General features: G+C 40.9%; 1 protein-coding gene across 8 annotated transcripts in view; it reads right to left on the bottom strand.

The window, feature by feature from the left end:
• The window catches only part of LOC122558548 (cyclic nucleotide-gated cation channel beta-3-like), a 201530-nt gene that overhangs the window by 76248 nt on the left and 101037 nt on the right, over window positions 1-24245 (bottom strand). For 7 of the 8 annotated variants that reach the window (XM_043707256.1, XM_043707262.1, XM_043707260.1 and 4 more), the window contains 3 exons: window positions 12071-12166; window positions 10560-10717; window positions 9708-9878 (listed from right to left, as the gene is read on the bottom strand). In XM_043707256.1, coding sequence (XP_043563191.1) covers window positions 9708-9878; window positions 10560-10717; window positions 12071-12166 — 425 coding nt within the window. The remainder of the gene's footprint in view (window positions 1-9707; window positions 9879-10559; window positions 10718-12070; window positions 12167-24245) is intronic. The other variant, XM_043707264.1, reaches the window with a different exon arrangement.

The following is a 24245-nucleotide window of genomic DNA, read 5'->3' as shown; positions in this document are numbered from 1 at the left end:
AGTGGAGGAATGCCTGTTAGCCAACTACACTTTACACCACAGGCTTCAGTCTCAAGAAGATATCAAAGTGGATAAGAAGTTGGTGACATGAACTTCAAGGCAATATCAGTTGCACACTAGCAGACCTTGCAAGTTTGAAATGGAATCTTATCAGATTCTGTCGGCAGACCGTAAATTTTTTAAAAATGCAAATGTGATTTTACTGTGCAGTGAATCTTGTCATTGAACTATGGGGTCTTGTTTAGCTGTCAACATAAAGATAAGGTTAAAATCTGAATTAAACCAACGGTCAAATCTCCAAGCAGTTTTTCAGCAAGTCAGGTGGAGCGTGGTCAGATATTAGTGATGTTGCACAGATTGGTTTTAGTTAAGTAGGTAACTAAAACTTTGGCTCAATTGCCCTTGATGGATAACAAACATATAGACAAGGAAAGTTGTAAATTGATTACCAGTCTTTGCTGAGTTCGGCTGTTCAACAGTTGAACTTTCTCCTTTTGATCACAAGTACCCACAATTTAGGAAGGAGGGGAAGAGAAACAACCTTTTCTTTGCAGATAATGATGGAAGATGTAAGAAATTGACTTTTACATAAACAGGATGGAATCTGAGGTCTACTTTGCAATTGATCTGTAAATCTGCGCTTAGAATTATTCATGTAAAACCAACAACATAATGGCAGACTGCCTGCTATCACTGTTTTATGGCTGCTTAATCTATACACAGTTAAAAATCACACAACACCAGGTTATAGTCCAACAGGTTTAATTGGAAGCACACTAGCTTTCGGAGCGACGCTCCTTCATCAGGTGATTGTGGGGGGCTCGATCGTAACACAGAATTTATAGCAAACGTTTGCAGTGTGATGTAACTGAAATTATACATTGAAGAATTGATTGTTTGTTAAGCCTTTCATCTGTTAGAATATAGTGATAGTTTCACTTCTTTCATGTGTAAATCACAAAACCCTTTTTTTTAAAGTTGCATTCTCGGGTTAGCTGTTAACAATGGTGATAGCTAGACAATGTGTTGAAGGTGTAATCTATACACAGCTGTTAATCAGTGCACCAAATGTGTTTACACTGACCTTCAAGCCTTAATATAAATACAGAGCCAGAACGCTGCCGCACTTGAGAGACCCCCAGCAACGAAAACAGCTCTGCCACAGTCAATAGTGCCTTGGATTAGGAGTTAGAATGTAAGGAGTAGAAATAGGCCATTTGTCCCATTGAGTCTGCTTTGTCATTCAATGAAATTATGTTTGATTTGATAATCCTCAACCCCACTTTCCTGCCTTATTCCCATAACACTTGATTCCCTTACTAATCAAACATCTGTCTACCTCAGCCTTAAACGTACTTAGCAACCCAGCCTCAATAGCTCCCTACAGTAAAGAATTCCATAGATTCACTACTCTCTGAGATAAATAATCCTCCACATCTCTGTTTTATTTTGAGATTATGTCCTCTGGTCCTAGACTCTCCCATAAAAGGAAACAATCTTCCTGTATCCACCATATCAAGTTCCATAAGAATATATGTATTTCAGCTTCCATGATTCTAAAATGAGTACAAGCTCAATCTACTCAACCTCTCCTCATAGGATAATCTGTCCATACTCAGAATTAAGCTAATCAAGTTTCTTTGGACTATATCTTTCTATATCTTTCCTTCAATAAGGGGACCAGAACTGTTCCCAGTATTCCAGCTATGGTCTGACCACTGCCGAATATAGTTTTAGCAAGACCTCCCTATTTTCATGCTCCATTCTCTTTGAAATAAAGGCTACCAATTCATTTGGATGCAATCTTTTTGTAATTCATGCATGAGGAGCCCAAATCCACCTGTGCTGCAGCTTACTGCATACTTCCTTCTTTTAAATATTATTTAGCTCCTCTATTCTTCATACCAAAGGGCAGGTGGAATAAAAATGGGATAAGCTCCATTTCACTATAAGAATACCCTGTGCCTGATTGGGCAGCACATTAACTTTGAATTGTCTGTTTATCTTCATTATTGGGTTGTGCACAAAATGTCCTGCTGCCTGGGATACATGCCCTACATGATGTCCAGCTTTGTGTGAGGCTAATATTGGGTAAAGGTGGACTGTAATTGTTAGCGCCAAACTATACATCTTAAATGGGAAGTGGATTATGGCTACAGCACCGTCTCAAAATATCTGGGAAAATACTTTCTTTTAATTTGTTCATAGGATATGGAGTGTTTCTGATGGGTCTGGCATTCATTGCCCATTCCTAACTACCTTTGAGAAAATGATAGTGAGTTGTCCTTGTGAACTACTGCCGTCCATATGGTGCAGGTACACCTTCAATGCTTTTTAGAAGGAAGTTCGAGGTTTGATCCAGTGACAGTGAAGGAATGGCGATATAGTTTCAAGTCACAGTGGTGTCTGACTTTGAGAAGATCTTGCAGGTTATGGTGTTCCCACCTGCAGCCTTTGTTCTTCTAGATGGTTGTGGGTTTGGTTGGTGCTGCTGAGGAAACCTTGTTGAGTTCCTTCTGTTCATTTTGTAGACAGTTTACACTTCAGCTACTTTGTATTGGTGGTGGAGAAAGTGAATATTTGAAGAGACGGGTGCCTTTGGCCTGGGTGATTTCAAGGTTTCGTGTTTTGTTGAATCTACACTAATCCAGGTAAGGTGGAGTGTTCTTCAACACACATACCAGAGGTGAGTAACTACAGAATTCTTAGCCTTTTGACTTGTTCTTTTAGCGAAGTATTTATGTTGTTAGTCCAGTCAATAATAACCCCACTGTATTAATAGCAGTGGAATTCAGTGAGCCTGTCCAGCCCAAGGTGCAGAACATGCTTAGGGATGAGGATTGTGGTATCTGGGAAATTGTCGGTTAGGTATGATTTGGTTACAGTGACTCTACTAGGCTGTCGCTTGACAAGTCTGTAGGACAGCTGACCCAAACTTGGCAAAATAAAACTTCTAGATGTTGGCAAGGAGAATTTACAGGGTTGTCAGGCTGTGCTTATCATTATCATTTCTGGTGCCTACATCAATGTCCAGAGGTCCTTCCAATATCATTCCTTTTAGACTTTGCAGCAGTTTGATACAACTGAGTGGATTGCTAGGCCATTTCAGAGGACATTTAAGAGCCAACCACTTTGCTGTGATCTGGAATCACATATTGGCTGGAATAGGAAAGGACGGGAGATTTCCTTCAACAAAGGGCATTAATAAACAGATTGATTTTTATGACAATCGACAATGGTTTCGCTGTAAAAACTAATGAGACTAGCATTTAATTCTAGATCCATTAATTTATTTTAAATTCAACCAGCTGCTGTGGTGGAATCTGAACCATGTCACAGAGCAGTCACTTTACTATTCTGGGCGGCACGGCAGCTCAGTGGTTAGCACTGCTGCTTCACAGCGCCAGGGTCCCGGGTTCGATTCCTGCTTCAGGCAACTGTCTGTGTGGAGTTTGCACATTCTCCCTGTGTCTGTGTGGATTTCTTCTGGGTTTCCTCCCACCATTCAAAGATATGCAGGTTAGGTGAATTGGCTCTGCTAAATTTCCATAGTGTTAAGTGCATTAGTCAGGGGTCAATGTAGGGGAATGGGTCTGGGTAGATTACTCTTTGGAGGGTCGGTGTGGATTTGAAGGGCCTATTTCCACACTGGGAATCTAATCTAATCTAGTCCAGTTACATACCACTATGTGATAGACTTCCCCCTTACATGTCTTGTGGACAAGCCCTGGATTTCATGAATCAAACTGCAAAGGTAAGGGCGAATAGCTCTACAATAACTCTATCATGTGAGAGCTCAAGGCTAAGGGAGTAAACCTTGACAAAACAGACAGATATGTAAATCTGTCATCTTTCCTGCAACCAAACCAATGCCAAACATAATGTTTTGCTTTCCTTTCAATCTACGTCACTGCAGGCCAAATATGAGTGGTGAAGTGGTGTTTTGATGATAAGTGACTGTGGTATATCTGAAGTGACAATGCACAATTGTGAAACAGCATCACAGATTTATAAACTAAGATTTACCCAAGTATTGAGTATAGGAGTTGGGAGGTCATGTTGCGGCTGTACAGGACTTTGGTTCGGCAAATTTTGGAGTATTGCGTGCAGTTCTGGTCTCCTTCCTATCAGAAGGATGTTGTGAAACTTGAAAGGGTTCAGAAAAGATTTACAAGGATGTTGCCAGGGTTGGAGGATTTGAACTTTAGGGAGATGCTGAATAGGTTGGGGCTGTTTTCCCTGAAGAATTGGAGGCTGAGGGGTGACCTTATAGAGGTTTATAAAATCATGAGGGGCATGGATAGGGTAAATAGACAAAGTCTTTTCCCTGGGGTGGGGGAGTCCAGAACTGGAGGTAATAGGTTTAGGGTGAGTTAGGAAAGATATAAAAGGGACCTAAGGGGCAACAGGGTTGTGAATATATGGAATGAGCTGCCAGAAGAAGTGGTGGAGGCTGGTACAATTGCAACGTTTAAAAGGCATCTGGATGGGTGCATGAATAGGAAGGGTTTAGAGTGTTATGGGCCAAGTGCTGGCAAATGGGACTAGATTATGTTGGGATATCTGGTCAGCACAGACGAGTTGGACCAAAGGGTCTGTTTCCAGGCTGTACATCTCTATGACTCTGACTCTAATTGCCTAGATATTTCCTTCTTTCCAAGGTTCATTCTATACTAAAACTCATCACTTTCTCAGGTAGCTTCTTCATGGCATGCTTTAAAAACTATTGCTTACTCTTTTTTTTGCGCAAGATGCATGAAAACATGGATTGGAACGAAGCATTTTGCTTCTTGTGTTTTGTCAAGCACTCACTAATTAGTAATTGCACAATTTGGATGTGCTCGTGCTGGACTGGGGTGGGCAAAGTTAAAAATCACACAACACCAGGTTATAGTCCAACAGGTTTGTTTGGAGGCACTAGCTTTCAAAGTGCTGCTTCTTCATCAGGTGGTTGTGGAGCAGAATCATATGACACAGAATTATAGCAACAGGATTGCAGTGTCATGGAATGTAATATTAAACAAATTTAGCTTGAGTCTTTCATCTTTTAGAATGATCACGGTAGTTTTGGTTCCTTCATATGTAAATCCTAGAACATTTTCAAGTTACATTCTCAAGATAGCTTTTAACAGTAGGTGCCATCTCAGCTCAGATAATGTATTGAAGGTATGAAGTTAAACTCTGTCTGTGTCCCAATGTTAGGTCAGACTGATTCTATCTACATACAGAGTGTGTGTATGTGTGTGAGTGTAATGGGGTGTAAGTCTGTGAGAGGGTGCTTGTGTGGGTGTGAATGTGGGGGGGGGGTGTATGTGTGAGTGTATGAGAGAAGGGCTGCGTGTGTGTGTGTGTAGGTAGGTGAGAGTATATCGTGCAGTGGGGTCACCTGTAGTGCAAAATGAACCCAAGGTCCCAGTTGAGACCATTCCCATGGGTACCAAACTTGGCTATCAGCCTCTGCTCAGCCACTTTGCGAAGATTCCTGTCCCAAAGTCTGCCCTGGATAATGATCACCCAAAGGTCTGACGCCGAATGTCCCGGACCACTGAAGTGTTCCTTGACTGGGATAGAACACTCCTGGCTAGTGATTGTTTTGCGGTGTCCATTCATCTGTTGCTGCATGTCCTGAACACTTCAGCAGTCTAGGACATTCGGTCTTGGAGCTTTGGATGACCATCCTCCAAGGCAGACTTCAGGACAGGCAACATCACAAAGTGGCCGAGCAGAGGCTGATAGCCAAGTTCGGTACTCATGGGGATGGCCCCAAGTGGGACCTTGGGATAACGTCACACTACAGGTGACCCCACTGTACTGTACACTCTCACACACACAGCGTGCGCGTACACACACACACACACGCAGACCCTCTCTCATTCACAAGCTCTCTCTCATACGCTCACACATACAACCCCCACACACGCACCCTCTCACAGACTTATACCCCATTACACTCACACACATACACACACTCTCTCACAGACACTCACACCCCCATACACACACCCACATGCTCAAACTCACCCGGTCTCCCCTGCACATACACACACACAGATATAAATTTGTAGGGTGAAATTATACTTGCAGAATTATTTTATTTTGCTCAAAAACTGCATAAATCCATGTAAAATTATGTAAATCCCACTTTAGAAGTAGAATCAGTCTGACCCAACATTGGGATACAGACAAACTTTAATTTCACACTTTCAATGCATTATCTGAACTGAGATGGCACCTATTGTTAAAAGCTATATTGAGAACTTTAAAAAAGTTCTGGGATTTACATATGAAGGAACTGAAACTAATATGATCACTCTAAAATATGAAAGACTCAAGCTAAATTTGCTTAATAATACATTTCATGACACTGCAATCCTGTTGCTATAATTCTATGTCATGTGATTCTGCTCCACAACCACCCGATGAAGAAACAGCGTTTTTAAAGCTAGTGCCTCCAAATAAACTGTTGGACTATAACCTATTGTTGTGTGATTTTTAACTTAGTAATTGCACAGTCCAGATCCTGACTAAGTTGTCGATAAATTGCTCTGTCAAGCATTTCTAACTAAGGTCTCTCCCCACTGCTGCAAATAAACATTTTCTGCTGGATATAGCACAGTTTAGGTACATAATCATGTTATTATATAACTATTATAATTATGTCTTCTCTATATTTTCAAAGAACTGCATCAATTTAATATGCTTCAATCCCCATTTAGAACAGCACTTTCTCTTGCACTGATGCATTATTTATATCTTTACAATCTTATTACTTTATGTGAATGTGATGATTAGTGTCAATTTGTGGGGATTTTTGTGTCATGGATTTGTGTTCACTTATAACTTGATTAAGCTTAGCTTCTTTATGGCCCGTACAGCCTGCAAAGAAAGGAAACTTTATTCCAATTAGTCTGTGTGATCTGAAATGCAAGCCATGGAAACACAAGAGAGTGTCCATCCATTACATGACAATGATCTGTTCCATTCTGGTAACATTGGAATCTGCTAAAGTCACAGCAAGGACAATATGTGTTTATTTGAATCATTAAAAGAGAATATCACATTTTTTTGCCTCATTGCAGCACAGAATCACACTAAATACAATAATATAAAATTAAAATCCAAACAACACTAGGTTATAGTTCTTAAATTTATTTAGATTGATTCTTTCATCTTTTAGAATGGGATATGGTGGTTTAGGTTCTTTAATATGTAAATCCCAGAATTACATTCTCAACACCACCTTACCACCATATTCCATTCTAAAAGATGAAAAACTTAATCTAAATTTGTTTAAGAACTATAACCTGGTGTTGTGTGATTTTTAACTAAAGTTGTTTAAAATATCATTACAACTTCATGACACCGTAACCCTTTTGCTATAAGTTCTGTGTCATATGCTCATGTTCCACAACCACCTGTGAAGAGGGAGTGCCTCGAAAGCTAGTGCTTCCAATTAAACATGTTGGACTATAACCTGGTGTTGTGTGATTTTTAACTTTGTCCACCCCAGTCCAACACCGACACCTCCACATCAACATTAAAATTATATAAATAGGAGTATGGTAAAATATAAAAATTGTGATTCATGGAAGTCACAGCTGATCTTTCCCCACACTGCTCTTTAACACTGATGTGATGAGATTCAGCCAATTAATTATTGGTCATAGTACTTGTTGCCTGAATTTGTTATTGTTGACTTTTTTTTATCACTGAGCAAGACTGTGAATTAGTTACAATCAGCATTAAATAAACCATGTATTGTTGACTAGTTATTGCTCAAATAAAATCTTATAAATTAGGTCCTACTTAGGTTATCTTTTATTAGACAACATTTTGATGTTCCTATTTAGCCGTGTTTTTTCAAAATTAAGTTCCTATTATTAAGGCATTTGCACCTGTCTGTCTTCAAAGTGCCAGGTGGATGATTGATCTTGGCATTCTTCTGAGGACCTAAGCGTCACAAGTAATTCAGCAAATTTGATTCATTGCACATCTGCTAAGGAATGGGTGAACACATTGGATATAATAAAGACTGTGGGTTCTGACAATACTCCGTCTGATACTTATTATTATTCCCTCAATCCAAGCTGTTCCAATGCAGCCACAGTACTGGCATTTACCCAAATCACCCAGGTGTGTCCTGTTCTCAAACACCAAGACAATTCCAATCTAGCTAATTACTACTCCATCAATCTACTCTCAATCTTTCGCAAAATAATGGAAAGTGTTGTGTAAAGTGCTACTAAGCAGCACTAACTCTGCAACATCCATGGAGAGAAAGCAAGCAAATATTTGAGTCCAAATGATTCTCCATCAGATGACTCTTGCATCTGAAGAGTAATATAGACTCGAAATATTAGCTTACTTTCTCTCCATGGATGCTGCCTGACCCACTGTGATCTCCAGCATTTTTTGTTTTCAGTACAGATTCCGGCATCTGTAGTGATTTGCTCTTACTAACTCTGCAACAATGTGTTCGTGGATGTTCAGTTTGGGTTCCAACAAAGCATCTCAGCACTTGACCCAATTAGTGTTACAAATATGAAGTTTGTTGGGTTTTTAAAATTTAGGATGAAATGGAGAAATTGAGGTCATGACCTGTTCTGAATTCTGCATAACAACAAGATAGGTGGCTTAGTTGTTAAAGGCGGCCCAGGTTGTCATACTGGGAAGAAGATGAGAAACAATGACCAGGGCATCTATGCTGACAATGAATCTCTCAGTCTCACAGAAGGAATGAGAACTGTCAGGTTTTTAAAATGATTATTATTTAACTTGTCTATTTAATAGTGTGGTTTTAAGAGCAGGTTAAAGATTGGGAATTCTGTGATAACCTTCTGACTCCTCAAAGCCTGCCAATTACGTGCAAAGCACAGGTCAGGAGTGCAATCAAATACAATCCAGTTGCCTGCATGAGTGCAGCTACAAACAATGCAAGAAACACACCACTCAGGACAATGCAACTGTTTTGATTGCCATCCCATCCAGAACGTTAAATAGTTGCTCCCTCCACTCCTGGTGCATATGTTCCATTGACAGCACCTTCCAACCTGTGACCTCCACCACCTGGAAGGACGAAGGAGCTAATACAAAATACCAATCCCTGCTGGTTCCTTTCCACACAACACACCATCTTGAATTGCATAATATAATGATTCTTCTACTATTTCTGGGTCACAATTTTTGAACTTCCTCCTTAACAGCTTTGTGGGTGTTCCTACATTGCAAGGACTGCAGCAATTCAAGAAGGCTGCTCACCAGTTCCAAGGTCAATTCAGGTTGAGCAATGAACGTTGGACTTGCATGAACAAAAAACACACAAATTGACTGCTGCTGCTCAGACTGCTTCCCATTGACTACTTAACTCTCAGACATATGCATTTTCACTAATGACTGTTGAACATTTTTTCCAGAGACAAGGTTCCAATGAATAGCTAGTGCTCAGGCTACTTTTCAATGACCAATCTTTTGTTAACTGTTTGCTACTCAGATCAGTTTCCACCGAGGTAAGACAATTGGTACCTGCTAACTAATCTCCTGAACCATTAAAAGCCCACTGACCAATTACTGCCCATTAAGTTCTGTTTGGTTTCAATCCTGTTAATCTTATTGATCCTAGTGCTGCTTGGTTGGTGCTGAGACCAGTCATGGTTCACACCAGCATTGTTTCAAATATTACTTTCAAAGATTGTTCCAATTAAACCTACTGCTGAAGGGATCAACGCTGGATGGAAACCCCAGTCCTCTAATCCGTCTGATCCAAGGTTGAGTTTTAAACCGGCAGCACATCATTTCACAGTAGTGTTCTTCTTCCTCTTCCTTTTCTTCCTCTGGGGGAGGAGGTGGAGCAGGGGCTTCCACAGCCTTCTTGGTTGGTGCTGTGGTATAAAGTAAATGAATGGTCAGATTTGCTTGTGAGCAAGTTAAAAAGATTTGAGCCACCTAATGGAGCAAATTAATAAAAATGACATGCATTTCTATATTATCTGAAGACACAGGAAGTCACAGGTCATGTTACAGCCAGCTAAGAACTTTAAAATGTTGCCACTATTTCAATGCAGAAAATATTATAGTAAAGAATCACAATGATATTCTCCCCCACTGCCAGAATGGGCAGTTTTACTTATCCTTCAGATCTGATATTGATTCACAGAACAGACAGAAATTCAACTTCAGCTTATATCCACTTCCTGGGAGGATGTGCCAGGAGTGTCTAGGTGATGTGTAGGCAACAGAAAGGAGACTTGTTTTTTTCTATTAGTCTGGCCAGGCTTGGGACCTGAGACACTTGAGAGAAGAATCTATTAACCCTTCTGAGCCATTCAATTCCTCCACCTTGCCCACCCACCTTCTGTTTGTATCTTCCTGAATTCCTCCAGATTCATTTTAATCTAGTACTACTGTTTAACATTTTGAAATCCTCCCTGAAGCGGTGTCAATAATCCAAATAAACTTTCCAGTCATGCCAGTCCATAATTTCCATTGTCACCCACTGTGCTTACCATCTACCACTCCCATCCCAAACACCAGCACTCTAATTCTTCAATCCCTTTGCTTACATGCAGTTGGACTTGCTTCATCTTCAGATGCATCGGGGTCAATAAGCTTTTCCTTGACCAGTTCTGTTCGTTCTTTAAAGCTTCTCACCAGTTCTTGGAGGCGCTCATTCACAATAGCACTAGTAATACTTGATGTTGAGCCCTGTTTATCTCTGAAACTGAACAAGAAAACGGAATTCAGAAACTTTGAGTTTTCATATGTGATGTGTTGGATGCTAGCTTTAAGAAGATAGCTTAAGATTATTATTGCTATAAGTAGTTATGCTAAGGGACATACTGAACTAAATGCAAGCTTTTGTAGAATAATTATTGCAATTCTATTAGCCTTATATATTCTTGTATATCTTGTCTGTTATTTTATCTAACATATTAGGCTGTGGCTCCTAATTGCTGTTAGCTTGTGGTTAGGGTAACTCACTGGCACTAACCCTCCTTTCTGTGCTTAGTCGAGGGCCTAACTAGTGATTAGAGGTAGAGAATAGATCATGAGAGAGTCTTAACAAACAGATACTGGTTAACATAACAAAGTTTAGTTTAATGCGTGAATAAAGTGGATGCAATTAGTATTAACTAGTTAGGCATAATTATAACTATCAGGAACCAGGAATCTGTATCCATCAGTATCTCATGCAAAACTAACTAATGTATTTCATCATATAAAGTCTGTGTGATGTCATCAGATTGGGTGGGGTTAATGTAATTTCAACATCAACTCTTTCATAATCATTGCTTTTTACAACTTGCACTATTGTTGATTATGCAGCCTGTTGCTTTACTTTTGGACTGTGATCTTGGGAACATCTGCAGCTGTCTGACTTCTATGTGTGCCCTACGAGTGAGCCACCTCACTCAGCCTAATGAAAGTCTGGAAACCCCCTTGGTTCTTTTGCTGCTGCTCCAGCCTGTGTTACTACTCTTTTACAGCCTCTATTCGTGGAACTGAGCAGTAGGATATCTGGGAATTCTACTTTTGCAATAGGTCCAGCTTTTAATGTTTTCTCCAAGAATTGATAAAATACAGGTATGTTTGAATAAATATAACCAAGCAAAATATCACCAAATTAATTAAATAAATGAGACAAATTAAATCAGAATTTTTGCCTGTCTGCCTGTCTCTCCCTGCTCTTCTGTGATATTCAAATCTCTGTTACTTCCTCCCTCTCTCTCCCCCCCATATTTATTTCTTGCTTAAGCTACCCCTCTTCCTATCTGTTCATAATAAATTACAGTGAAAAACTATATCAGGAGCTTAGGTGTAAATGACTATTTGCTACAAATTGGGTGCATATATCACTGCATACCATCTCCGCCCATTGGAACCAATAGCAACCCTTTCCTGTAAAATGATTTGCAGCCAGAAACACTTGACATCTTCTTGAAACAATCAGGGGAAGGGATTGTGGCAAAAATAAGCAGCGTCTGCAGTAGCAGGAGTAGCTTAGTAAAAATTAACATCAAAACACCCATAAACATCTGTTGGGCAAGCACCCACATAGGTCTTGCTAACTGACCTATCATCAACCTGGAGGTTGGTCTGGCTATTCCAAGCTTGCACTGGTAACTCCTCGGATGGTTCATCCACCTTTTCATGATAGGAGGACTTACTTCTGTCCGACAAAAAAAAATGAAATCATTGGTCATTTATCCATGTCAATTTAAAGATATCACAGAAAAACGTACAGCTGTACCAGTGTCAAGTCATGGCTTTATATCATCACACTCTTAGGAATGTGAGTGATTCAGTTGATGGTGGTCCTGTTCTGGAACTAGAAGAGTCTGGCTTCAAATCCCATTCCAGATTTGATGACCAAGGAAGGAGTGTTTACCAGACTCAAAGCTGGTTGTTAATCAGCCTGGAAAGTCCTTCCAACACTAAGCATTATTTTCCAAGGGAGGAAAGAATGAAACAATATTGAGTTGAACTGCTGCATTTTCACTGACAGGATGGGAAAGAGACAAGTAAATTTTTATATTTCACATGAGAAACCAGGACAGACAAAATTTACTGGGTTTGTTTACAGTAAGGTAAAGGAACTATAGTGTTATCAGACCATAGGGCTGCACTCTCATTAGAGAAAAAGAGAGAGAGAGAGACAACTAATGGTTTAATCTGAGGGTCAGCATATCTCAGGCAAGGTTGAGAAGGATAATCCTTCATGGCAATCTCAGCCAGCACTAGAGTTGAACCTGTGTTGTTCACCTCAATCTAAATCCCAAGCCAACCATTCTCCCAACTGAGCAAAACTAACGAGCCAGTAAATCATCACTCAGCCTAAGTACCTGTATCTTTCATGCAATTATATTCATATTAATGAGCACTGAGATACAGTCACGTAAAAGGAACAAACATTTCAAAACACTGAGAGCACAGCACTAAAAAATGTCAGAGTCTCAAACCTGACATTTCAGCCTGTCTTTTATTTTCAAGCTGCTGATTGGCTTGTTGCACAATTCCAGCACGTTCTGTCTAATTTGTAGCTTAAGGGTTAGGACTGTAAAGAAATCAACTCAAAATATAAACATTTTTATTGTTTGCCTTCTTATTTTTGAATTGGTGAACTGAATGATTCTCAAGGACAAGAAAGGGCAGACTTTGATCTATTCTTGAATGCAGAAAATTCCACACATTCTTGTTTTAAGTGTCGGCCCAAACCCTGGGTGGCTACAATTCAGACAAGAAAATTGAGTACAGCTTCAGGCATTTTAAGCCTCTGAAATCAGGGCATTTTTCATGCGTTTCTAATGGGCTACCATTAATCAAAGGTATGACTGAAGAACTCAAGTCTTGTGCATTTTATTACTTTGAAAGTGCAGATTATGCTTTCATAAATATCTATGTTAGATTGGAAAATGAGAAGGATAACATTGAAGTACTTGATTTCCATGTGCAATTGTTACTGCAAATGTGTGGATTTTGCTTCTGTATCTGTGTGGACCTGGCAGTGATTTGGCACCTGTGGAATAAATTAAGTTTGGCAACTATTTAGGGTGAAAGTGGTATTGACTTATAAAGACATGCGCACATCGAATATTAATTTTTAATTCATTGCCTGGAACTAAAAGCTGGACTTCTTAAAAAGACAGTTTCTAACCAAAACAAAAGCCCTAACTGAAACTAAAAATGCAAGTCTTAATTTCACATTCCAATCCATCAGGTAGAGATGCAGAGTCTACAAAGGCCTAGCAGAAATAATTAATCCACAGAGGGTGTAAGCAGTTTCCTTCCTACTTTATTAAAAATGTTCACATGAAAGAAAGAATCATACGGAAATAAACTGGAAAGGACAAAGGACCTTAATTTTCTTAAGGTCACTGTGCAGAAGTACGAAAAAAGAAGTTACTTTTTTGGAATATGCAATGGATTTGTGAACTTCTGATGGCAGTTAGAGATAAGTCATGTGACCTACCAAGCATTTTACATGAACACGGACTTCGACTGGCAGGAGACATTGCTGCTCCATTGTGGTCTGATGCTTGGTAAAAATGGAACAACATAATTTACATTTTTAAAAATCACACAACACCAGGTTATATTCCAACAGGTTTAATTGGAAGCACACTAGCTTTCGGAGCGACGCTCCTTCATCAGGTGATTGTGGAGGGCTCGATCGTAACACAGAATTTATAGCAAAAATTTGCAGTGTGGTGTAACTGAAATTATACATTGAAAAATTGATTGTCTGTTAAGCCTTTCATCTGTTAGAATACAGTGATAGTTTCACTTCTTTCATGTGTAAATCACAAAACCCTTTCTTTTAAAGTTGCATTCTCGGGTTAGCTGTTAATAATAGTGAAATGTTCCAATGAAATGTTTCACAGGAAACCTCTTAAGCTACTTTGCTACAGAATTATATCATAAGATATTAAGGCAGATGGCCGAGAGATAGGCTTTAAGAAGGATCTAAAAGAGGGAAAGAGCAATAGAGGAGCAGAAGTTTAAGGAGGAAATTCCAAATCTTAGGCAGTGGAAAGCTTGAATGTGAGTACAGGAGTGATCATAAAAGGGATTTGGGGCATGTAGGACACAGAAAACAAAGTTTTAGATGACCTCAAGGTTATAAAGGGTAGAACCTGAGAGGCTGGCAAAGAGTTGGGTTTTAATCATTCTTGGGATTGGAGCATCACTGGCAAGGTCAGTGTTCATTGTTAAACTCTCACTTCCCTTGAGGAGGTCGTGGCAAAACACCTTCTTGAACCTCTGCAGTCTTATGTAGTGAATTACTTCCACAGTGATGCTCGAAGGAGACACCAGCATTTTGTTCCAGCAACAATGAAGGACCGTCCATAATATTTCAAAATCAGAATGGTATATCGTTTAGAGTCATAGAGTAATAGAATGATAAAGCTACCACTTCCTCCGGTAGTTCATTCCACTTTTGAACCACCCTCTGTTTGAAAAAGTTGTCCCTTCTAAATTTTTCCCCTCTCACCTTAAAATTATGCCCTCTAGTTTTGAACTCTCCTACCCTAGGGAAAAGACCTTTGGTACTCACCTTATCTATGCCCCTCATGACAGTATAAACCTCTATAAGGTTATCCCTCAACCTCCTATACTCCATTGAAAGAAGTCCCAGCCAATCCAGCCTCTCCTTATAACTCAAACTCTCCAGTCCCTGTAACATCCTTGTAAATCGTTTCTGCACCACCTCCAATTTAATATTTTTCTTCCTATAGTAGGGCGACCAGAACTGTACATGGTACTCCAAAAGTGGCCTCACCAATGTCTTGTACAACCTCAACATGACGTCCCAACTCTTATACTCAATGGTCTGAGCAACAAGCATCTTCTTTACATCTGTCTACCTGTGACGCAACTTTCAAAGAACTGTGTACCTGAACACCTAGGTCTTTGTTTGACAATCCTCAGGGCCTTACCATCAACTGTGTAAGTCGTGCCCTTGTTAATCTTACCAAAACGTAACACTTTGCATTTATCTAAATTAAACTCCATCTGCCACTCCTTGGCCTATTGGCCCAATGATCAGATGCTTTCCCTGTGCCTGTTGTCTTTGATTGTTGGAATGATAAAGTCTGGAGGTAAAAAGGAATAACTAGATGTTATTGCCTCTTTTACTGATGCCTCCAAACTGTCTGGACTGCTTGGAATTAAAAGTAATTGGCAAAAGGACCAGCTCAGTACCTGATTCCTTTAGTTTGTTCAGTTTGTTATGGAGGCTGTAAATTGGGGGAAATAACAATCTTCCATTCTTTCTGACCTGCTCCACAAACAGCTGACTCTGTATTTACTGATTCAGCCATTTTTAGCTACATAAATTAGAAAATGACTTGCTCTGGAATATAGCCTGAAATACCAAAAAAAAAGGACCTTGCAGAATCTCCTGCAAGTGCACCTCTTCACTGCATGTGCCCTTGCAACCATTTCACCACCTGCATGTTAACAGGAGATGTTTAAGAATAAGTAGCAACCCTCTAGGAGCTTTAATTCAAATATTACCACGCTCAAACTCTTGACTTTTCCAATATATATTGCAAATACTGCAGTAAAATTACAGTTCAGCTCTGCGGGGTGAGGCATCTGAGGAGTTGCAACTGCACTCATTATATATTTATATACAGCACATAAAACTTGTATAAGTATCCTAGTAGGGGGCAGCCTGCATATACATTTGAAGTATATGGTTATGGATGTATCATTTTCTTTGTCTTCTGACAACAAATCTTACCTCCACATCCATTGTTATTCCAAGAGTCATTGAGTTTTTACAGCATGGAGAAAAGCCCTTTGGCCCACCATGTTCATGTCTGTCATCGAGCATCTATCAGTTCTCATATTGCTTTCCAGTACAGTAGCCTTGTATATTATAGCATTTCAAATGCTTATTTAATTACTTCTTAAATGCCTTGAAGGTTGCTGCCTCTACCACCCTTTTAGGCAGTGAATTCCAGACACTGTCTGAGTGAAAACATTTTTCTTTCAATCTCCTGCTCCTTACCTTAAAACTGTGCTCCCTGGTTGTTGACCTTCCTAATCAGCAGAAAGGTTTCTCCCTATCTAACCTACCTGTGCACCTCATAACTTTGTACTTTTCAACCAGGTTGCCCAGGAAACATCATAGTGAATATCCTCTATACCTTCTGTCATGCAGTGATCAATTTCTGTGTGTTCTCTGATCTGAAAAGATGACACAGCCCGTCTTGTGGCTGGGCAGCGGCCATTAGCTTTCATCCAAAGTAAGAGCAATCCAGTAATTTTTTTTTATATTATTCATTCATGGTATGTGGACATCATGTGACATTGGTTGCCTTAATTTCCCTGATCCATTCAAATTTAACTCGCTCTGAACTGACTGCACTCCATACTCAGATCCAACCCTGACTTTATAATTGAGCCTACCAACAAGAATGTAGTTGTCTGTTGTACTAACCTCTACACTGCAGAAGCTGAGTGCCAGTTTTCAGACACCTCCTCCTATCTCCCCCTGGACCATTACCCCACCATCAAACATCAGGCTATTGTATCCATGGTGTTCACTAATCTCATCCACCCCACGTTCACATCTCCCCAGGCCTCCAAATTCATAGTTTTCAATCCCACGCAGCCTGCTACTACCTTCTTCCTAAAATCGCCAATAAAAGGACAGCCCAGGCAGACCCATTACTTCTGCCTGTTCGTGCCAACAAAACATATCTGTTCTACCTAGACTTGATTTTCACTCCCCTTGTCCATTCACTTCCCACTAACATCTACAATTATGCTGATACTTTACATTAACTTCCAAAATTCCATTTTGCCTCCCCTTCAACATGCACATGCAATCCCTTTAACGTCGATCACCCATCAGGAGGGCCTCAGGGCTCTCTGCTTCTTCTTAGAAAGAAAGCCTGAGCTGTCCCCATCCAGCACCACCATCCTCCATCAGGCTGAGCTCATTCTCACTTTGAACATGATCCCCAGTTATGCCTGTCTCTTTGTGGGGTATGTGGAATATGCCTTGTTCCAATCCCACCCAGGTCAGTTCCCAAAGTTCTTTTCTCAGTACATCAATGGCATCACCGGTGTTGATTTCCTCTCTTATTCGGAATTGGAAAAATTGATCAATTTTGCTTTCTATTTCCACCCTGCTCTCACCTTCACCTAGTCCATCTCTGACTCCTCTCTTCCCTTCCTTGACATCTCTGTTTCCACTTGTGGGGACAGGTTGGCCACCAATATCCACTACAAATCACTGACTCCAACAGTTACAAGGACTATAGATCATCATCCCTGTTTCCTGTAAAGATGCCAAACAATTCTCCGTCTCCATCGCGTCTGTTCTGATGAAGTGACCTTGTGCAGGGGGCTTCAGAAATGTTTACCATTTTGCTCAACCAAGGATTTTCCATCACTATTGTTGAGAGGGCCCTCAGCCGAGTCCGAATCAACATCTGCACTGCTGCCCTCACCCATTCTCTTCCCTCTGTTATGGACCAGGCCAGATTCCCACAAAACATTTCAAGAAATTAGCCCAGACTCTAACTTTGCTCATTGTTTTAAGCATGCTTAAAGTGGATATTCCAGGAGAGATGCGGCTGGTCAAAACACTTAATTTTAAACAAAACAGAATTTATTTACAAGATTACAGAATGAAACACAAACAAAAGAGAACAGAATACTGAATAACTTAATCTATCCGAAAACCCAACAGTTTATCCCAACTTAATGAAGCTGTTCCAAATACTTGCATCAATCCCCATAAACACCCCTTGGCACAAAAGATAAAATCAAACACAGTCTTACAGGTGAGAGAGAGAGATGGCAGCATGAAACATCCTCTGCCATGCAGCCTTGTCAGCAGCCTCAAAACTAACTGCCTGCTTTCTGTGAACAGCCACTGCTAAAACCACACCAAACCAGAGAAAGGCTGAGCTGGGAAAACTGGCCACTCCCCTTTCATTGTACAAGTTTTTTTTAAACTTAAAAGCATTCTTAAGTAGATCAAATCAAAATATTTTAGAGCCTGTGTCTTTACGACCTCCTGAAAAATATACCAAGGACAACCTAACCTTGTTAAAGGACCATCATCATCACACCTCCCACAGTACCGTTGAGTGCCCCCTGACCCTCACTTACCACCCCACCACCCTCCACATTCAAAGACTCATAAGCCACCATTTCCACCACCTTCAGTAGAATACTATCACCAGTCACATATTCCCCTCCTTTGTCAGCATTTCGCAGAGATTGTATGATTAGATTAGATTAGATTACTTACAGTGTGGAAACAGGCCCTTCAGCCCAACAAGTCCACACCGACCCGCTGAAGTGCAACCCACCCAGACCCATTCCCCTACATTTACCCCTTCATCTAACACTACGAGCAATTTAACTTGGCCAATTCACCTAACCTGCACATTTTTGGACTGTGTCTGAGCTTCATTGCAGTACTGCAACAGGCCTGATACAGAAAAGTTGGATTGAGAACATGGTGGAAGGTTGAAGTGGCAGGCAACTCGAAGCTCAGGACCACTTTTGCAGACCAAATGTAGGTGTTCTGCAAAGTGATTGCTCAGCCTGCATTTCATTGCCCCAATGTGGAGACCACATTATGACCTGTGAATAATAGACTGGATTGAGTGAACTGTAGGTAAATCACTGCTTCATCTGGAAGGTACGTTGGAGCTTTGGATGGTGAGGATGGAGGAAATAAGAAGGTAATGTACCTTCTGGGATTGCATTGGAAGGTGCCATGGGTGCGTGGGGAACTGTTAAGAGTGGGGGAATAGTAGTCCTGGTTGTTCAGAAAGATTCGGCACAGCGGCATGGTGGGCGGCACGGTGGGTACGGTGGGTGGCACGGTGGGCACGGTGGGTGGCATGGTGGCACAGTGGTTAGCACTGCTGCCTCACAGCGCCAGAGACCTGGGTTCAATTCCCACCTCAGGCAACTGTCTGTGTGGAGTTTGCACATTCTCCCCGTGTCTGCATGGGTTTCCTCCGGGTGCTCCAGTTTCCTCCCACCATCCAAAAACGTGCAGGTTAGGTGAATTGGCCATGCTAAATTGCCCATAGTTTTAGAAGAATGGGTCTAGGTGGGTTGCTCTTCGGAGGGTTGGTGTGGACTTGTTGGGCCGAAGGACCTGTTTCCACACTGTAAGTAATCTAATCTAATCTAAAACATAGCATTACCACTTTGGTTGTGCACCATACTTCTAGATAAGGTTGTATAGTTCAGAGCTCCATACACTGAGGCATGACACTGGCCTCTTCGTGAAGTCTCCATAGCACACTGGCAGCGCAAAACACGTTGCTTCATTGTGATTGATGCAACGGTTTAGGAATACTGTTACTGTTATGCTGTTTAATTTTGACATTCCCTGGAGATTATTGACTCATACCTCTGCGATGGGAACCCACAGATGGAGAAATCCTTGCGGCCTTGTTGCATGTCTGACAATAGCATCAAACAAGACAGCAATCATAACAAAATAAACAGGAACCTCCACTAGTTGCCACACAGCCGACAGAGAGAAAAGCAGCAGGTGATGGTTCCCCAAAGGGCTACAAGAAAATGACTAGATCCCAAAAGTACTGGCCTCATTTTTACTATCTGCAGCTATCAATAATTCAGTGCAGGCAGAGAGCACGGGTATCCTGGACATCATCACTGAACTATTGTCTTTCAGTGGAAGCAGGAATAGCAATGGGAAGGAGTTGGTGGCCATCCCATCTTGGTGCCTGTCAAGGTTCCATCTGCCCTGAACTTTTAAGTAGTCCTGTTACCAAAGAGCAACTAGGAACCTCTGTTTAAGTAGGCAAAAGTGAGGACTGAAGATGCTGGAGATCAGAGTTGCGAATGTGGTGCTGGAAGTCAGGCAGCATCCGAGGAGCAGGAGCATGAGGCTCATTCCTGATGAAGAGCTTTTTCCCGAAATGTCGACTCTCCTGTTCCTCGGATGCTGCCTGACCTGCTGTGCTTTTCTAGCACCACACTTTCGACCTCTGTTTAATTCCCAATGGATGACCCACAATTGCAAATGAGATGGATCAAATTCTATTTTCACCAGTTTTATCCTGCTCCTTGATGAAAAGGGTCGAGAAGCTTGAGCAGAGGAATTCACTAGCATTGTTGGCTTCCCCTGGTACAGGGCAGTATAGACAGCATCCACATTGCTTTGACAGCATCATAATACCAATCTGCAGAAGTCTGTCAGTTGAACATTTTTCCACTCATTTATGTGTAATGTATGTTTATATGAAAGCTGGTTCCTGGCCAATCTAAAGTACATATGGACTTCTCTATTTCAACACTCCTTGACCTTTTCTATTTATGTATAAAAACGTTCCTGTCCATATTATTGTACGCACAGTATCTTTGAGTAATTGACCTTCAAGCATCTTCTCTTTAGAGGTCTTCCTCACCGTTTAAGAGAAAGAAGCAGTCAATGAGTCAGGGCAGTAACATGGCATGGCATTAATGTTAGGTGATTTTTTTTAGGCTTCAGTCAGCTTTCAGATATCTGGATGCTGTGTAGTAATGTCTCTTGTGATAGGCAGCAGGTTGGGAGAAATGCTAAAGCATCTCCAGTTGGAAATTGGAGTCCTTTTTAAAATTGAAATTCTTTCAGTGTTTCATACATAGTATTTTCATTGTAGCCTGAGTGTTACAGCAGTAATTAGACTTCTGAAAATGTAAAGAGACCTCTAGTATATGAAAACAAAGGATTATTGAGATCATGACTCATGTGAAAGATTTATCAGGTACCACACTGCCCTGTTATCCATGTAGTGGTTTAAAAATAATAAATTCTTGTTCTTAGAAGGAATGAAAACTAACCTTTGAATGGAGATGGAAAAGTGGAAAATGTTGCCCCTGGCATCATGAGTAGTTGTCCCTTGGATGTTGGCCAAAAGGATTCAGATAATTGATTGACACAGTGTAAGTCACCTGCCCCTAGAAATAAGGTTTATCAACACATGCTCAGAGGCAGAGGGTGGTCCTATCAGATGATTTAGGCAGCAGTCCTCATCAAGTGGTCCTCACTGGGCAATCCTGAAAGAGCTGCCTTCCTAAGAAGAGAAGGAAGACCCAGGAAGGAGTTCCCCAACTCCACAGCTAAACAGCAGCATGCTGCCTTCACAACGTTAATAAAACCAACACATTTGCCAACAGCCTATTTGTCCTATGATATCAGTGAACCATCCCCAGTTGTCATGGTTGTGTATTCTCTTTATCTAATTAACTTATGTATCATTTTTAATGGGCTACTCCTTAACAAGCTCAAACTATCAGAAAATTGTTTACAACTTGTCAACTGCCTATAAAAGGTAACTGTGAGGAGGCTTTTGGGAGTCCTTTGTGTAGCTCCACTACCTTATATGCATCCTGGCACCACCCTGATTCCTTGAGAAGAAGGGGCACCTGAAGTGAGTTAAAAATCACACAACACCAGGTTATAGTCCAACAGGTTTAATTGGAAGCACACTAGCTTCCGAATCATCACCTGAAGTGAGGTTAGGGTCCCTTGCCCCCTATCACTTTGCCATGACGCTGACCTCTTGTGGTTGAAGTGATGGTGTGCAGATCCAAACACATATCTATTGTCAATGGAGACAGCCAAATGCGTGCATGCTGAAGCCAATTTGGTACTGATAACATTGGTGGACTCCTGCACCCTTCAAACCAGTTTACCAACTACCTCTCACAAACCCACCTGGTGGGTGCAGGTGAAAGCCTTGCTGGTGCATTCACTGAGGGTTGTGTGGTTTCTTCCTCAGAGGAGGAGGTGGAGCTGAAGGTCAGTGGTACTGACCTCTTCCTTGGGGTGATTCACTGGGTCCCACTCGTGTCTACATATGACAAGAGAGGGAATTAGTTTTGTAGAAGGGTTAAAGGTTTGCAAATTGTGTGAGTATGATTGAAAATAGAAGAGCTGTTAGTGATGATGAAGGTGAAGGAGGTGGTGAAGTGCTCCCAGTGAATGTATAGGAAGTGCAAAGAATAGGGAGCATTAGTAGTTTGGGAGGAAGAGGCAGGGAGAGCCATTGAGTGGACATGCTGTGTACAACAGTGACAGTTGTAGTCCATAAGACTTGGTGAGGATGTATACTGTGACAGAATAAGGTAGTTAGCTTTTTTATGCACTGCTGGAAGTTGCATTTCACCTTGCAGAATGCACTGATTCAGGCCACTATCTCTGTCCAGGCAGTCTGTGGTTTAGAACAGTGGTCCTCCTCATCACCGCCCTTTACCGGCACCTCCAGGTCCTTGTCTGAGAAACAGAGTGCCAAGTTCCCTATCTGGGCCATTTGGTTCATTCCAGTGTTGGAGGAGCAATGCCTGAGGGGCTGGTCCTGGCCTGCAGCATTGAGAGGTGCACAGCTCCAGTGTTGTGAATGTCACAGAATTCTGGCAGTGGCTAGCACTTCTGCCTTTCTTCCTGCATTATTTCATGGTGACTGGTGCCACAGCGGCTGGTTGCATAATTAATGTGCTGAAGACCAGAAGACTGCATGAAAGTGATGAATTTAGAGGCTATGGAGATACAGCTGGAGAATGGGACTCACTGAGTAGCTGTTTTGGGAGCCAGTCCAGACACTATGGGTCGAATGGCCTTTGTCTGTATTTTGATTCTATGAGTAAAGTCAATGTGGTCCATCATGGACCATCTGTCACACGTGTCACTGAAAACAGCACTTTGCCAAAAAAAATAGGAAAATTAAACCTAATATGTGAAGTTAAATACTATCAAGATGGATGGTTATGAATGATGATAGAAGGAAATGACATGCAAGGAAGTAGATGACCATGACATTAGCAGTACCAATTTGAGAAGGTACGAGATGGCATTATTTCTGTGTTATATCACCCAATGAAACAGAATATTTGCACTTGGTGAAACCTAATAGAAATGAAAGATTTCAGTTCTTTAACAATGTGGGGAAAGTAAGATGTGTCTTATCACTTAATGTGGTGGTAGCAGTACAAGCAATGGGTAGCCTTCTGTACTCCATATTGGTAAACTGTGCAATTTTAGCCAGTTTAAAGCATTATCACCATGCACACTTGGGGTCCATAAGCTTTAGATTTGTTAATATATGCTAAACTTCTCTGGACCTGGATAAGTGGATTATCAACGGTAACAGCATGTACAATCAGAATAGTTGACAGAATAAATATACCAGTTTTTCTTTAGATTTAAGTGCAATGGTTTTCCAAACATCAGAAAATCAGCTGACCAAAGAAAAACACTTTACCTCCCAGTGCTTTTGATTTTACACTTAGGACTGTTTACTCAAGAAATGAACATGGCAGATTTAAATTAATTTTATGTGAAACAGGCTTTCAGACATCCATTCCTCACTGTGTTGTCTTCAAGCTCCCTTATGAAAACTTGTTTGACAGTTCATCATTCTAAAGTTAAAGAGGAGCTTTCCAATTCTTGTCCTGAAGTTATTCTTCTCAGCCCTGAATTTGTATCTGAATGTTCAGGAGTATCCACAAATTTTGTTCTGAGTTTATATTCTTTGAATTTTTTATGTTTTACATCTCTATTAAAATGTCTTTGCCTTTGAGACATCATCCTTTGGGGCAATTCATCATCTTTTGCTTCCCATATATCTTTAAAACGGGGAATCAATCTTGTTGCTCTCTTCTGCACCTGTTCTAGGATCTCTACACTAGAATAATGGAAATTCCATGCAGAATGTTAACTGTTAATGTATGTATTATGTCATAGTTCATATATT

Source organism: Chiloscyllium plagiosum, chromosome 17 (assembly GCF_004010195.1).
Source record: "Chiloscyllium plagiosum isolate BGI_BamShark_2017 chromosome 17, ASM401019v2, whole genome shotgun sequence".
Taxonomy (NCBI): Eukaryota; Metazoa; Chordata; class Chondrichthyes; order Orectolobiformes; family Hemiscylliidae; genus Chiloscyllium; species Chiloscyllium plagiosum.
This window is presented reverse-complemented; position numbering and strand designations above follow the sequence as displayed.